The 15,451-nt window shown below is 40.4% G+C and overlaps 1 protein-coding gene across 3 annotated transcripts in view; it reads left to right on the plus strand.

Annotated features, from left to right (window-relative positions):
* The window catches only part of LOC140377946 (myosin-10-like), a 35,759-nt gene that overhangs the window by 11,288 nt on the left and 9,020 nt on the right, over positions 1–15,451 (plus strand). Inside the window, exons 4-25 of one of the 3 annotated variants that reach the window (XM_072463570.1) lie at positions 4,536–4,563; positions 5,221–5,323; positions 5,534–5,560; positions 5,679–5,693; positions 6,477–6,494; positions 8,400–8,492; positions 8,816–8,879; positions 8,968–9,066; positions 9,157–9,300; positions 9,486–9,581; positions 9,663–9,781; positions 9,968–10,120; positions 10,205–10,378; positions 10,474–10,647; positions 11,374–11,488; positions 11,680–11,742; positions 12,602–12,795; positions 12,872–12,993; positions 13,073–13,142; positions 13,258–13,418; positions 13,498–13,606; positions 15,263–15,394. In XM_072463570.1, coding sequence (XP_072319671.1) covers positions 4,536–4,563; positions 5,221–5,323; positions 5,534–5,560; positions 5,679–5,693; positions 6,477–6,494; positions 8,400–8,492; positions 8,816–8,879; positions 8,968–9,066; positions 9,157–9,300; positions 9,486–9,581; positions 9,663–9,781; positions 9,968–10,120; positions 10,205–10,378; positions 10,474–10,647; positions 11,374–11,488; positions 11,680–11,742; positions 12,602–12,795; positions 12,872–12,993; positions 13,073–13,142; positions 13,258–13,418; positions 13,498–13,606; positions 15,263–15,394 — 2,273 coding nt within the window. The remainder of the gene's footprint in view (positions 1–4,535; positions 4,564–5,220; positions 5,324–5,533; positions 5,561–5,678; positions 5,694–6,476; positions 6,495–8,399; positions 8,493–8,815; positions 8,880–8,967; positions 9,067–9,156; positions 9,301–9,485; positions 9,582–9,662; positions 9,782–9,967; positions 10,121–10,204; positions 10,379–10,473; positions 10,648–11,373; positions 11,489–11,679; positions 11,743–12,601; positions 12,796–12,871; positions 12,994–13,072; positions 13,143–13,257; positions 13,419–13,497; positions 13,607–15,262; positions 15,395–15,451) is intronic. The other 2 variants (XM_072463568.1, XM_072463569.1) reach the window with 2 other exon arrangements.

The following is a 15,451-nucleotide window of genomic DNA, read 5'->3' on the forward strand; positions in this document are numbered from 1 at the left end:
GTTGCAGATTAGTGGAGACCAGATGCTGTTCAGCTGTGGCCCTGAGCTTTGCAACCTGGGTAATATTAGTGATATTCTCCTCAGGGTGGATTAGTATTCTATTGTTTGACTCTTAGTATAAGATTAGCCTAAAATATTCAGAGTCATTTCAGTAACATCCGCTTATTTTAAAAGGTTCTTTTCGCAGACCAGAGTTTGTTTGTTTATCATACCTGACAAACAAACTCTGGTCAGGAAAAAGAACTCATCAGAAGACCAAATTTACCTCTTTGGACTATAATAAATTGTGGCCAATATGCGTTGCATGATTGTGTCTTTTCTCATAAAGCAAAAGGCCTAAATGTTCTATTCAACAGAGATTAAAGGCGGTATGGACGATTTTCCGTCGATTTGAGAACGCAAGCGGAAGTGCGCATGCGCACTCCCCCGTGCGGACTGATACAACACATGCGTTTGTTTATTAGCGCAACGGAGCGCATCGCATCGCTCGTCACCCGTAGATTTCTGTCCACTTCTGCGTCAGCTCGAACTGTCTTTCTCCGTCTTTATTTTGCCCCGTACACTGAGGGAACTATATTATGATAGATCCATGCGCTTAGGCACGCGGAAACGTGAGCACGAACCGCACGCGGCTGCAGGTGAGCGATAGGTGCGTTTTATGATTGATACGTGGCAGGACAAATGATTTATCCACGCCACGAGGAAATATGATAAAAAAAAAAAATTGCTGAAAGAAATCGTCCATACCACCTTTAAGAAAGACGTTGTGCAATTTATTTGTTATTGTCCATTTTTTGTTTTGTTGGTCCTGCTTTTGTTTTCAACTTATTCCTTTTTGTCTGGTTTTGATGATAACATAAGCAGTCTCCAGTTGCCAGTTTGAAACATAAAACCAGTCGGCACCGGGTTGCACATTGTCAAGTCATATTTACAGCAAGAGGATGTCTGAACGTTTGAGGCGTGTGCTAATTGCCTCTGCACTGCTGTGAAGTGGTCTGAGCGGTGTATTACTACACAAGGAGCACAAACACATCTGTCATTGATCACTTGGTTTGGGATAAAAACAATAACCAAGTCTCCCACTCAACTTTTCTTCATTACGTGTTTAGAAATGGACCAGAACTCCTCTGTGGCTTCTCCTCCACCGCTCTGAAAGTGTTTCTCGACAGTTGTGTAACAGATTGTCTTTGTTTGTCCCCCGAAACGTTGAAGGATTCCCCGTTTTAGAGCTCCCCTTGTGCTTATGCCGGCCCCCAGGTCAAGCTAGCTCAATCCATCTTTGCTTGGTGAAGGTTTAATTTCACTATAGGAGCTGAATTGAATAACAACAAGGAACAAACATTTCAACTTTTATCTGCCTTTAATGACAACATTTTAACTTCTGTTGCAAACATTTATTGCAATAATCCATCTGTATTTTTGTTCTTTCGAAATGTTGTATAAACCCTGAACTTCTTTTCTCATTTTAACTAAATCAGATGGTAAAAGAAGGTCATGTTAACTGGACATAGTTTCATGATGAATACCTTTTGCATGTAGCTTCTTCAGTTTAGGGTTTAACATTGCATCTGGTTCGTCCAATGCTATGTCCATATTAAAAAAATTAAAAAATTAGTAAATCCTGTTAAACTTGATCCTAATATACCATGCTGTTTCTTTATTATCTTTAAAATGATGCTGAATGAAGCTTTGGAGGTTTGATGAAGCTTTGTTTTATCACATTTATATTGCAAAAATCCAAATCCACCAGAATAACGCTTTATAAAATTGCATAATATTTACATTGTTCATATTCCTGCACTGCATTATCATAGACATTAACTGTAATATCACTTAAAATACTACTGTCTAGCACATCTTCAGAGTCTCACACACAGACACTCAAAGCCCTGCTCACATTTCATTAAAGACTGAAGAAACTGAACGGCTCCATTGCGTTTGTTTCCACCAGAGCTGTCTGGGCTTACTCATGCACTGAGGGTCTGCTGATGCCACTGCTGTATTACTGTGCGGCTTAAGACTCGGGACACACTGTTGACAGACGCTGACAGATGTTGGGAAACTACGGAGTCATCAGTGTTTTAATGGACTTTCCTCAGCTTATGCAGTCTGCCAGTCTTCTGTTCTTTTCTTGGACGTATTAACTTATTGCACCGCGGGCTAGTGTAGTTTATGGCTGTGGAGAATATTGTTCGGATATGCAAATTAGTTGTGGGCAAGATTGGCAGAAAGGAATATCTTGCAGGTTTATACTGAAACTATGGGGCACAATATATGTTTGAGTTTAAATATCTGTAAAATTCAATGGCTTTACTGATCACAAAATAACTAGTTACAGATTAAATGTACTTAACTACTATATGTTTATGACAATACGACAAACATAAAGTATAATTTGTACAGGAACACTGTCAGCTTTTTAGAAATATTTACCTTTCAGCTCGAGACAACATGTGCCAAAACAAGTGTAGATGTTTCCTGTTCCAAGTAATGAAGAGTGACATAGTAATGACATGGAGGAAATATGGGCTTATTTAGCAATATTTCATGCACCTATTGATAGTAGTGTACTCAATATACATGGACTCTTGGCCTGTTTTCATCCGGCCCCCTGCAAAGTTTTGGTAATGATTAATATGTACTCTTTCTCTACTTTTTATTTTTAATAGAGGGAAGCTGCCAGACAAACATTGCCGACCTCTTCTTAGTGTGAGAGGATGACTTCTATCTAATCTGTGGACCTGTAGAGCCACCATGTGACTTGGGGAGGCCCTGTCCCGTGTCGGGGGGCATCAGTGAGAAAAGAGCCCACTGTTTTACCACGACAACATCATCATTTGTCTTCTGAGGGCCTCAACACGAGTCTTAACCTCCTTAATGGCAGCTCACAAGGCACAGGCAGCTCAGGGTGTTAACTGGAGCGTAAATGTGATTTTACTGCCACTGTGGATGGACAACATTAGATTTTAGTGTTTAGATTGAGTGTAAAACATCAACGTTTTACACTTATTCATGTTTTTTTTTACACCATGACCAAAACAACATCATTCACATGTCTAAGTTCACCATTCTTGTATGTGACCTTTTTTAAAGTGTGTGTAACATAAAAACATAGACAATTTTTGCATGAAATATTTCATTGTGATTTAAAGGTGGTATGGACGATTTTTTTCAGCAAATTTTTATCATATTTCCTCGTGGCGTGGATAAATCATTTGTCCTGCCACGTATCAATCATAAAACGCACCTAACGCTCACCTGCAGCCGCGTCAGGCTCGTCCCCACGTTTCCGCGTGCCTAAGCGCATGGATCTATCATAATATAGTTCCCTCAGTGTACGGGGCAAAATGAAGACGGAGAAAGCTGACGCAGAAGTGGACAGAAATCTACGGGAGACGAGAGATGTGATGCGCTCCGTTGCGCTAATAAACAAACGCACGTGTGTGTTGTATCAGTCCGCACGGGGGAGTGCGCATGTGCACTTCCACCTGCGTTCTCAAATCGCCGAAAAATCGTCCATACCGCCTTTAAGTTTGATTTAATCCGTTGTCTCCGAGTGAAATTGTCACTCAGATTCAGTTTCGAGGAGAGAAACTGGGTGCAAGCCAAAATAGTGATTAATCCCAGCATTTGCATCATCAGTAACTGCAGAGACCGAACTGTGTTGAGTAGAGCTGTGTTGAAAAAATCGATTTTCCGATTTTTAATCGATTCGCATATTAATGACCGATTATCGATTCGTACGTCCAAAGATCGATTTTTGTTTTTTTATATATATATATATATATATATATATATTTTATTTTTTTATTTTTTTTAATTAAAATCATTTTCTACATTTCCCTCAGTGAACTTCAATCTACCTTCAAGAAAGATAATTCAGGACTCCTGGATTATCTTTCTTGAAGGTAGATTGACCCTTGACCTTTTCATCAGTCTTCCAGCCATCAGTAACTAACAATACTTGTAAGATTTGCTGTTTAATATTGATATAATACTAGTTTTAATATGTTGCTTCTCTACAGTCATGAAGTGAAGGAAACGGTTCAAATACATTTTTCATTTTTTATAACATTAACCCCCGGATCGAATTGAAATCGGATCGAATCGGAAACCAGATTGAAATCGGAGCGAATCGGATGGGATCTGAGAAATCGGAAAAAAATCGATTTTGAAATTTGAATCGAAACCCAGCTCTAGTGTTGAGGCATACGTTTGTGCACAGATGATTCTTGTTCAGAAAGTAGGGCTGGGCGATATGATGAGGAAAATCGAATCGTGAATTCCTGTGAAAACAATCTTTCATTTTGGCAAAATTTACATATCGTGATTCAATGATGTCACCGTAACCATAAAAAAGTGCAGACATTTCAGTTTATACCTTTGCCATTTTCTTAAGTTTTAATTAAAGACAATAGACTCTTTTATAGAATAGACAATAGATTTTTTTGGCCAAGCCCTAAAAATAAATGGGTATAAACGGTTCGATGTTCTACTAAATATTGTGTCTTTCTGGTCTTTTTCTGTCTCAACAGATCGAGAGGATCAGTCCATACTTTGCACGTAAGTAGCAGAAACCTACTTCAAATGACAGGTTCATATTTATAGAACGAAGACTTTACAACTGCAAGGCATCTTCATATTTTTCATTCGTGGAATAAAAGAAACTAGACACGGTAAAGTCAGCAGCTCTCACTTCAGGGCTGTGAGTCCACGTCGCAGCGAAGGAATTTAGCACCAGCGGTTCCTAGAAATAATGACGCAATCCATCTAACACGCAACTCTGAAATGTCCTCTCTGTGTCCATTAAATCAGCTCACTAATTTAATCGCCATGACGTTTCCTTTGACCCTGACATATACTTCTATCCTCTAAATGTATTGTAATAGAAAAACAGCAGCAGACCGTTCGTCCTTCCCTGTGAGAAATGACAAAACCTTGCATGCATGCCTGGCTTATTCAAATTTGCAGCTTGCGTAAAACCTCAGCTGTGATCTAAATCTGAACTGCTTGTGCGTGGCCCGGGCGGCTTTTCCTGGCTGTCACACCAGGACAAAAAAAACGAGGAGTGAAAGAAAGCGACACATTTGTATGCTTTTTTTTTTCTGGATGTGTCTGAGCCGTGGTTTCGCTCATGACTGTCACAGCCTCATGCAGATATAATTATGACAGTGGCTATAAGTGTGTAGTTGTGACTTGGGATTGTCTCTCGCGTTGCAGAGGGGAATCTGGAGCCGGCAAAACAGAAAACACCAAAAAAGTCATTCAGTACCTGGCCTACGTCGCCTCTTCACACAAGGGACGCAAAGACCACAACGTTCCTGTGAGTGCTGCTGTGAGATGACTCCGTAATTGTATCTCTTTATGTCGTGAGGAAATGATATGCTGCTGCCGTTTGCTTTGTTGTTTATCTGTTGTGAGTAAACATGTTTTAAAAAAAAGCGTTAATCATATAAGTATAATGAAGGAAATTGCGATTGTCATGGATTTGTGCGCACATAGTCTAACTTTTACATTTTTCTCTAACAAACAGCCAGAATCCCCCAAACAAGTGAAACAGGCTCCACACAGTCCTTTTCACAAAATATGCATTGTTTTTGTTATTCCAACTTCATGACTTTATATAGAGCCAAACAGAATTTTAAAAAAGAACTATATTTTATTTTTTTTCTTGTCAGGCACAAAATTCAGTTGTAAGTAATTTCACATCTGGCATGATTTATTTAGACCATATGTTCAGTTATAGTGTGTGTGTGTGTGTGTGTGTTGCTGTTGTTGTCCTTCATAAACAGAAGCATGTGCATGTATTCTAGTGTAGAAGCTTTATCTTGTGTCATTTTGTGCTGTATTTTGGGTTTGAGCTAGTTAAAGAAGACATTATGCTTGTTGCCGTACAATCTGCAACAGTCGCGGATTACCATACTTTTTAAATCCAAAACAATTTACGGTTTAAAACTGTGCCACTGATTTGTGGCCGCGCTGACAAACTAAAATAATTTGTGTCAAATGGACGACACAACGCTGCTGAATCCAATGTGTATCACAGAGAATCACAGAGGTCAACGTCAGTAAAGAGCAGTGGGCGTGTCTGGGGGGAAAGAGGGATTTTCTGAGCGATGACTTCTTGATTGCAGGAGAATAAAGAGTACTCAAACATCCAGGAATAACTCTAAATACAACTTTTCAAACAATTGGTTATACGTTCTGAAAAGTACATTTTGTATAATATGTCTCCTTTAACCTGTATCAAACCCTGTGTCTTTGAACGTCATAAACCTGTTAATATCTATTTGCTTACGACATAGACATCTCTGTTAATTAAACTCAAGCATTTATTATTATTATACTAAAACCCACACACACAGTCCTAGAGCCGACTCACACTAACACATGATATCGATCCGTGTATTGTATCCATGACACCAATGAAGTTTGTTTTGTCCCCTGATAACGTTTGAATCTCTCCATGTCTACAGAGTGGATCCCTGTTTTATGTGAGTAGTATGTAGTTTTTACCCTTTAACCCCAAACTCAAAGGGGTGCTTTTCTCAAAAACTTTGCCACACTTTCTATCAGCTATTGAGAAAAATAATAAGCTATTTTGAATTACAGGCATGATTGATAACACTGGTATAATGTTATCTTGATGTGAGCTAACAAACATCACCCATTTTTCTTCTTTAGGCGAGAGTTTTTTAATTTGTTGTTTCACAGATTTTCCTTGGCAGAATAAAAAAATAAAAACATTTTTTTCCCCATTGTCAAATCACATTTCTACCATCCAAAAGTTGGAGTTGAATTTAAAAATATTTTTTTATTCTAAATATTTTTCTTGGATTCTTAGAATATAGGCCCTATAACCACCTCTACATTATCTACATAATTATAGTTATCAAGGCAAGACATTGAAAATAACTCTTATTATACCGCGATGTACAAAAATACCTTCAATGTCATAAACTAACTGTTTAATGGAAGGTGGAACTCATAGTGATCAGACAGAAAGTAGTCCCACTGACTGACTCTCAGAAAATCTTCCCGTCATCCCGTGACCAAACAAGTCGGTTTGATAAACTTTATTGAGTCTTGACAGGAACACAAAGTGTGCAATGAATGAAAATGTCTTATTGAGCTAGCTTAAATTTGGCCACAGTGATTTGATCCAACTTTTGCTAAAAAAAATTCCACGCTCGAGTTGTGGACGCGCAGCTCAGATCAACTCATCGGGACAAGTAGCGTCCTTACAATGCGATCAGAAGAGAACGCGTGACTCCACAGATGAGCTGGACATGTCCACATGAGGAGGACTTGTGCTACTTAAATGGCAACGACAAAATGACGCGTATTCTTCATTTCCTCGTTCGAACACGAGTTCAATGAATGGGAGCCTGAGCCGCATCCTTCATGTTAATCTACCGGTTGATCTCATGGATCTGTGGTCGATCTAGGAAGCCGTGAGTTGTGAGTTTTAAAGCTCTGACGTTCTAATGAACTCAGGGTAGTGCAGAAATGGTCAGAGGTCAGAGATGCTGGTGCAGAATACATTTTTAGGTTTTGGCCAAAAAACAACTTATTAAAAACTCTCGCCTTATCGAACACATATCTGTAAGGCAACATTTCTTTAAGTAAATGTCAAAACCACATTAACACAAAGTAGTTTTAGATATTTACTAATAAAAGTCTCCCACCTTGCCCTGATTTTGGTCTGTTCCAGTACTATAAATGAGTGCTTATGGTGCCTTCAAGTTGTCCTCGGCAGTCGGATTTTACGAGTTCCAACTTTTGTTTCTTTTTTTTTTTAAATTTCCAACAATAAAGGAGCGACCGCTGGCAGCTGTACTTTGCCAGATGTGCGGTTTCTGAAGGGGAATAAAGCCCATAATGCTGCTAAATTCCGCCCCCACTGATATTTATAATCTGTGTTTTTTAACGGCTTTGAGGGGCAATAAAGTACATAACTACTGCAAGTTGGTTAACAGTGAGCTTTGGTTTAATCCAACTGCGGGTTTTGTCACCACAATCTTTTAAGGAAATGCACTTTGTCGACACTGGCTCAACAAAAAAAAACTACTTATCACTTATTGTATGCATTATAGACTACAAAAATAGAAAAATACTGCCAACGCTTAAGTCTGAACTGTACTGGGACGGGCCACCTGAGTAACTGTACATCAATATTAAAAGTATACTTTGAATGAACTTATTTGAGCCACATTCACTCTGTATTTGACTGGCAGTAACCCTTCTGTCTGACGCCCCTGAATCCTCAAATGTCTTTGTCTGCTTGTTTCTGTGGCGTCTCAGTGACATCTAGAACTATGTACACTTAATCTCTAATGATTTGGATGTTTGTGTTGTGGTTGATGTGATGATGGAGGAATCCTCTTGCTTTATTTCAGGGAGAACTGGAACGTCAGCTTTTACAGGCCAATCCCATCCTGGAATCCTTTGGGAACGCTAAAACTGTGAAAAACGACAACTCATCGAGATTTGTAAGTTTTTGGAAAAATATAAAGGCAGCAGGATTTCCACAGAGTGAACTGTTTATAAGCCCTCGTGTTGAAAACCACTGTCATCACAAGACACTAAGTTGTCATCTTACTCAGATTGATGTACTCTGTGGTTATTGTTAGGATAAACCTTTTTTTAATTGTGTGTTCACTCCCTCAAGAGTACAGGGTACAAGATAAAATGCTATTAAAAGCTTAAAATGTAAATGTATTTTGAGCTGAAGAAGTCTCTTTTAAAGGCTTCGTCTGTAATTAGTTAATTAATGCCTAAGCTGTATAAAATATTTGTTTGTTTGCCTTCGCAGGGAAAATTCATTCGTGTCAACTTTGATGTAACTGGTTATATTGTTGGAGCCAATATTGAAACATGTATCCTTTTAAAGATTAAAGAGAGCTAACCAGCTTTTCTCTCACTGTTGTCAACTAGTTGTTTTGTTTTGACTTAACTCTCTGTCAGATTTACTAGAAAAGTCTAGAGCCATTCGACAAGCCAAAGATGAACGCACCTTCCACATCTTCTACCAGCTGCTTTCTGGAGCTGGAGAGCACCTCAAATGTGAGTCCATTTGAATCCAATTTAAAACAGGCTTTAGATGAAGTACTGCAGATCATGTATGGATTGATTCAGTTATCATTTTGTCTGCAGCTGACCTGCTTTTGGAAGGATTCAGCAAATACCGTTTTCTGTCTAATGGAAATATCACCATCCCGGGCCAGCAGGACAAAGACAACTTCCATGAAACTATGGAGGCCATGCAGATCATGAGCTTTGGGCACGAGGAGATCCTGGGTATGACCTCTCGTGTTGTTTTTCCGAAACATTGTCTAATTTCTAAATCCATGAGATTGCGTTTTAATTGAGGTCACATCCATTCTCTTCAAATAAGATCTTGTTTGTCTGCGTATGCACTGTCATGTGACTATGTTGTAATTGTCTCATTTTGTTAACTTTGTTGGCTGTTGTCTCTGTTGTAGCTATGCTGAAGGTGGTGTCTTCTGTGCTCCAGTTTGGAAACATTGTCTTCAAAAAGGAGAGAAACTCAGATCAGGCCTCGATGCCTGATAATACTGGTGTGTCACATTTCCCTTCTGCACCTCTGTGGAAACAATGAGGCACTAATATCAGCACTCACATATTTGTGTGATTTTCAGCTGCTCAGAAACTTTGTCATTTGCTGGGACTGAATGTAATGGAGTTCACCAGAGCCATCCTGACCCCGAGGATTAAAGTGGGACGAGACTATGTCCAGAAAGCACAAACTAAAGAGCAGGTTGGTTATACGCTCACTTAGGACATAAACACTTCATGTGATTACACCTGTGTCTTCAGTATTTTTGAACTGTAAGAACACTTAAAACATTATTTATTATCAACATGGGATAATATTTTAGTAGAGCAAAAGTAAATTCTATTTATGAAATGTGTTTTTATCAGTCAAACTTTCCCTTCTTCTTAGGCTGATTTTGCCATTGAGGCCTTAGCCAAAGCAACATATGAGCGCCTGTTCCGCTGGCTCGTCCATCGCATCAACAAAGCTCTGGATAGGACCAAACGACAAGGAGCCTCTTTTATTGGCATCCTGGACATTGCAGGCTTTGAGATTTTCCAGGTTTGAAGGATATTTTCAAACTATACATATTTGTTCTAGGATTTTTGTTTACTTTTTTAATGAATTATGGTTTTTGTCCATCAGTTGAACTCGTTTGAACAGCTGTGCATCAACTACACCAATGAGAAGCTGCAGCAGCTCTTCAACCACACCATGTTCATCCTGGAGCAGGAGGAGTACCAGCGCGAGGGCATCGAGTGGAGCTTCATCGACTTCGGCCTGGACCTGCAGCCCTGCATCGACCTCATCGAGAAACCGGTCTGTGAAAACAACAATCAATGACCCCAAATTAAAGTTGAACATTTGCGCTGGATATTTTTGTCATGTGAATTCTTGTGTGTTGTTGTTTTCAGGCCAACCTCCCTGGCGTCTTGGCTCTGCTCGACGAGGAGTGCTGGTTCCCCAAAGCCACAGACAAAACCTTTGTTGACAAGTTAATCCAGGAGCAGGGGACACACTCCAAGTTTCAGAAACCACGGCAGCTGAAAGACCAAGCTGACTTTTGCATTATTCACTACGCTGGCAAGGTAAACACGCTACAATATTTTCTTAAATAGATTCACTGATCAATGGGGCTCTCGCCTCCCAATCAGAGATTATGGGTTTGATTCCCGAGCCAGACCATCATCACATGATCTCTCTGGGTGGACTTTGTCCTTCCTGTGTTACCATCTCTCCTGGTTCCCTGGCTTCCTCCCACTGTCCAAATGTTGGCCACTGTGAATTGACCCTAGTGAATGAAGTGTTGTCCGTGTGTCCATGTCTCTGTGTTAAATCTGTGACGAGCTGGCCCCTGTCCAGGGTATACCCCGCCTAAGGCCCAAAGTTACTGGCATAGACTCCAGTCATCCACGACCCCTAACAGGAACAAGCGGTAGAAAATGAAAATGATCATGATAAACATTATAGTGCGCTGTTCTTTGAGGAACTACCAACTTGACCCAATATGCTCATGAGAAAAGCATGAGCAGTGGACTTTCCCTGGTAAAAGTAGTTCTAATTTGTATCATTGAAAAAGGCTTCAACTGTCTGAACAAGGACAGGGCTCTTACATAACGAAACCTTTTGATCTGCTTAATGTCAGATGTCACACTCAGAAAAAACATCTGTATGGGAAAGGGTGAAAAGTTTTATTAATTAAAAAAGTGACTCTTATTAATTATTGGTAGTGAATACATGTTTTTAACAGAAGTGCACACTGTACAAGTAATGAACTCATCTATCACGACAAAAGGATGTGTCTAAATTTACAGGTGGACTATAAAGCTGATGAATGGCTTATGAAGAACATGGATCCCCTGAATGATAATGTAGCCACTCTTCTTCATCAATCAACTGATAAATTTGTGGCTGAGCTATGGAAAGATGGTAAGTGTTTATTAGCTCACATTAGGCATTATATAATAATAATACTACAGTGAATTTGTACCTATTCACCGCCAACCGGAACTTTACAGTAACACAGTGTTACCGACTTAAATAACAAGTCTTTGTTTTGTGATTTCAAATAACTTCTATTAAAATCACCCTCCTTCCTCCTGTCTCTCTCTGTGTTGTAGAGATTCAGACCATTCAAAGGGCTTCATTCTATGACAATGTCACTAGTCTGGATGAGCCTTCAGGTGAATGACTGGGCCATGCTGCAGCAGACCTGGGCCAAAATAATTATGCTAACATTACCAGCGTTTAATTCACTGCTGGCTTTGTTGAACCAGCATTTTCCAATCAGCCTATTCACTGTTTTATTATTGAGTATTTTAGCCCAGATCTGGACGTTTGGCCAATGCTTCAGACAGTGCTGTGTCTGTTCTAGCTCCTATATGGCTCCCATCTGCTTCCCGGCTGCATGTCGTCTCAGCCATAAGCAGTTAAACTAGATTAGTGAGTAGTCTTTGTTCCCTATAGGTGAACCTACAGCTTTTCGCAACATTTTTGTAGTAACTCACCCCCAAGGAGGCATTTGGAAGAGTAGCTCTTTTGAAATCCTGTTTTTCTGCTCTATGTGGTTGGAAAGGATACAACATTTTACGGATTTTAGTTTGAATGAATCACATTGTTTTCACTGAAGGAAAGGGAAATTGAAACCAGATGTTGTTCCCGGTATTTACTTTGGGTCTGAGGTCACACTTCAGAGCATCCAGACAGTGGGTCATGCTTCACTTGACCAAACTCAAATGACTCAGTAGAAACTTAATTTAATTTTACAAGACTGATCAGTACAATCAATTGAACAGGCATTTTTCAGTGTAGATCAGATGTGATTTGTTGCAGTAACCTCAGGTGATGCCAAAAGTAGTTTAGCAGCACATGCTACCGTAGGCCATCCTGTAGCATGCCCATGGCGATGCACTCCAACTGCAACAGAGTTTCTCCTGTCTGATGTCTCTTTCATTCATCTGCAGTCCATTTATCCGACTTAAGTCCACCAACTGTTCAACTGTTTGTTGTCGCTGCTGCTAACTGCTCTGCCTGCCTCTCTAGTGGACCGCATCGTGGGCTTGGACCAGGTGGCTGGGATGAACGAAACTGCTTTTGGTGCTACCTACAAAACAAAAAAGGGCATGTTTCGTACAGTGGGCCAGCTCTATAAGGAGTCTCTTACAAAACTTATGGCTACTCTGCGAAACACTAACCCCAACTTTGTGCGCTGTATCATCCCCAACCATGAAAAGAGGGTAAGGAACAAGTAGTCAAAACAACCAAAGCGGAATAATGTATAATTAAAGGTATATTATAATAATTAAATCTCAGGCCGGTAAACTGGAGCCTCACCTGGTCCTGGACCAGCTGCGCTGTAATGGAGTCCTGGAGGGGATCCGAATCTGCAGACAGGGCTTCCCCAACCGCATCATCTTCCAGGAGTTCAGGCAGAGGTAGAACTGATGGACTTTTAACCACTCAATTTAAGATTCAGTTTCTTTTAGACAATAGTTTCTATTTATCTGTTTACAGATATGAGATCCTCACACCAAATGCAATTCCCAAGGGTTTTATGGACGGAAAGCAGGCGTGTGAGAGAATGGTGTGTATCACTTACTCATAATGGAATGTATTATTTAGTTATTTGGTATATACTGTTTTCCATATAAAGACAAACAATACAGTAAAGTAAATACACTTATTGTCTATAATTTTAGATTCAAGCCTTAGAGCTGGACCCAAACCTGTACCGCATCGGCCAGAGTAAGATTTTTTTCCGAACTGGAGTGTTGGCTCACCTGGAGGAGGAGAGAGACTTGAAGATCACTGACATAATCATCTACTTCCAGTCTGTGTGCCGTGGATATTTGGCACGCAAGTGAGTCGCGTGATTATATCTATCGCCAATTTCCCACTGCTGTTTTATATGAGCAGTAATGACTTCTTCTCCTTTACAGGGCCTTTGCTAAAAAACAGCAGCAGTTGAGTGCACTGAAAGTCCTGCAGAGGAACTGTGCCGCGTACTTAAAGCTGCGGCACTGGCAGTGGTGGAGGCTTTTTACCAAGGTCAGGATTTGAACTACTTTTGTTACATACAGTAATTCACGCAGGTTCTTTTTATTGATGGCATAATTTTCGAATGAGGGCAAAGGCCTATTTAACTGTCTGGGCATTTCATGGTCACAAACTTGCCACATAAATCTTGCAAAACAATTTCACCTTTTTTTATTTTGCTGACTTTTTCAGTTTTTGTTTCAGTTGGATAGGCCCAGACCTATCCAACTGAAACAGTAGTGCGTTGTAGTGAGGACAGTAATAAAGTGATATCCGAAAATATTTGGATACTGGTTAGCAATAACCGCAGGGTGTCGGAATGAGGGAGAGAATGAGGAGACACGCTGACGGGTCAGGAGCTTTATCCCAGGGCTGACTCTTCGTCATCTTCCTCTCCTTCTTTGGCGTTTGGTTCTTCCGCCGTACAGCTTCATTCTTTAGGCTTCATTCTTTAGGCTTTGATACTTCCATTGTTGTCGTTGCTTGGCAGCCGTGCATCTGGATTGGGCGAGGACAGGAGACCAGCGACGCACCTACCTCCATTTCTTTACTCTGATCACTTTGACTCCCCAAAAGTAGACTCCCTTCACTCTGACTCCCATTTAGCACCTTTAGCCTGTTTTCTATTTCTGCCCATTAAAGCTCTTTGGTTCCAAGGAATCTTCCTGCAGCTTTAGCAATAATCCTGGACCCTATCAATCCTCTTTTGAGTTTGAGCAGCACAGTTTATAACATCCACCATAAAGAGTACAAAATCCTCTCTATCCACAACCAAGGTATTCTCATTAATTCTGGAACCTCCACACTTGGGAGCAGCGCTGGCTTCTCTCTCTGTATTTACTTTCACCACTTTACACATTCTTGACTGCATCCGCATATGATATACCTTAGAGTCCTTAATTTTCTGCAGCTCAGCAGAATATTAAGGACTCTTTTTATGGTGGTTGGTAAGCGTTACATTACCGCCACCCACAGTAGTTGTATGTCTTGGACTTTAGACTTTATTCTTTAGACTTCATTACTTCTTTTGCCCCAACCCCCTCCCCCCGTGTGCTTCTTCTTTGGTGTTTTATGCATCCAACTGTTAGATAAAGAAACATGGTCAGAGGAGTTATCGTAGGCGTCCCTGCGATGGTGTCTGTGGATGAAGTAAAGGGGAATTTGACTGGAGATAAGGTGATGGATGCTAGGCGGTTGAAGGTGACCTGGTTTGGATGTCCTTTGGCTCGTCTGAAGGTTCTGGAAGTGAGAAGCTGCTGAGGTGCGGAAAATTAAGGACTCTCAAGGTATATCCTATGCGGATGCAGTCAAGAAAGTGTCAAGTAAAGAGGTGAAAGTGAAACACCAAAGAAGAAGAAGACATTCCACAAACTACAAATGCATGTAAACATCAACTGAACTGAAATGATAGCAAGCAAACAAAACCAAACAGGTTCTATGGAGAGTTCTTTGTACAGCCTTCTTTGTACAGGAAATTTGACCGCTCGTGGTTAGTCTGGACTGTCCTGGGGTAAGGCTGGCAGCACGATGAGACGAACCACCGGGCGAGTGGAGGTCCGGTCCTTCACCTGAACTACGGCATCAAACAAAAAAAACTCTTTAGAATGATCTGAAATCACATAAATACTACCTAGGACTGATAACTTTATATATTATATTATTTTCCAGGTAAAGCCCCTTCTGCAGGTGACCAGGCAGGAGGAGGAGCTACAGGCCAAAGACGAGGAGCTGTTGAAGGTTAAAGAACGACAGCTCAAGGTGGAGAATGAACTTGTAGAGATGGAGAGGAAATACCAACAGGTAAATCCCAGACATGCAGCAGCCTCAGTGTGAAAGTGAAAGAGCATCGTAAGTAAG

Source organism: Eucyclogobius newberryi, unplaced genomic scaffold, assembly GCF_026437365.1.
Source record: "Eucyclogobius newberryi isolate DKJ021-1_F unplaced genomic scaffold, fEucNew1.0.hap1 SCAF_4, whole genome shotgun sequence".
Taxonomy (NCBI): Eukaryota; Metazoa; Chordata; class Actinopteri; order Gobiiformes; family Gobiidae; genus Eucyclogobius; species Eucyclogobius newberryi.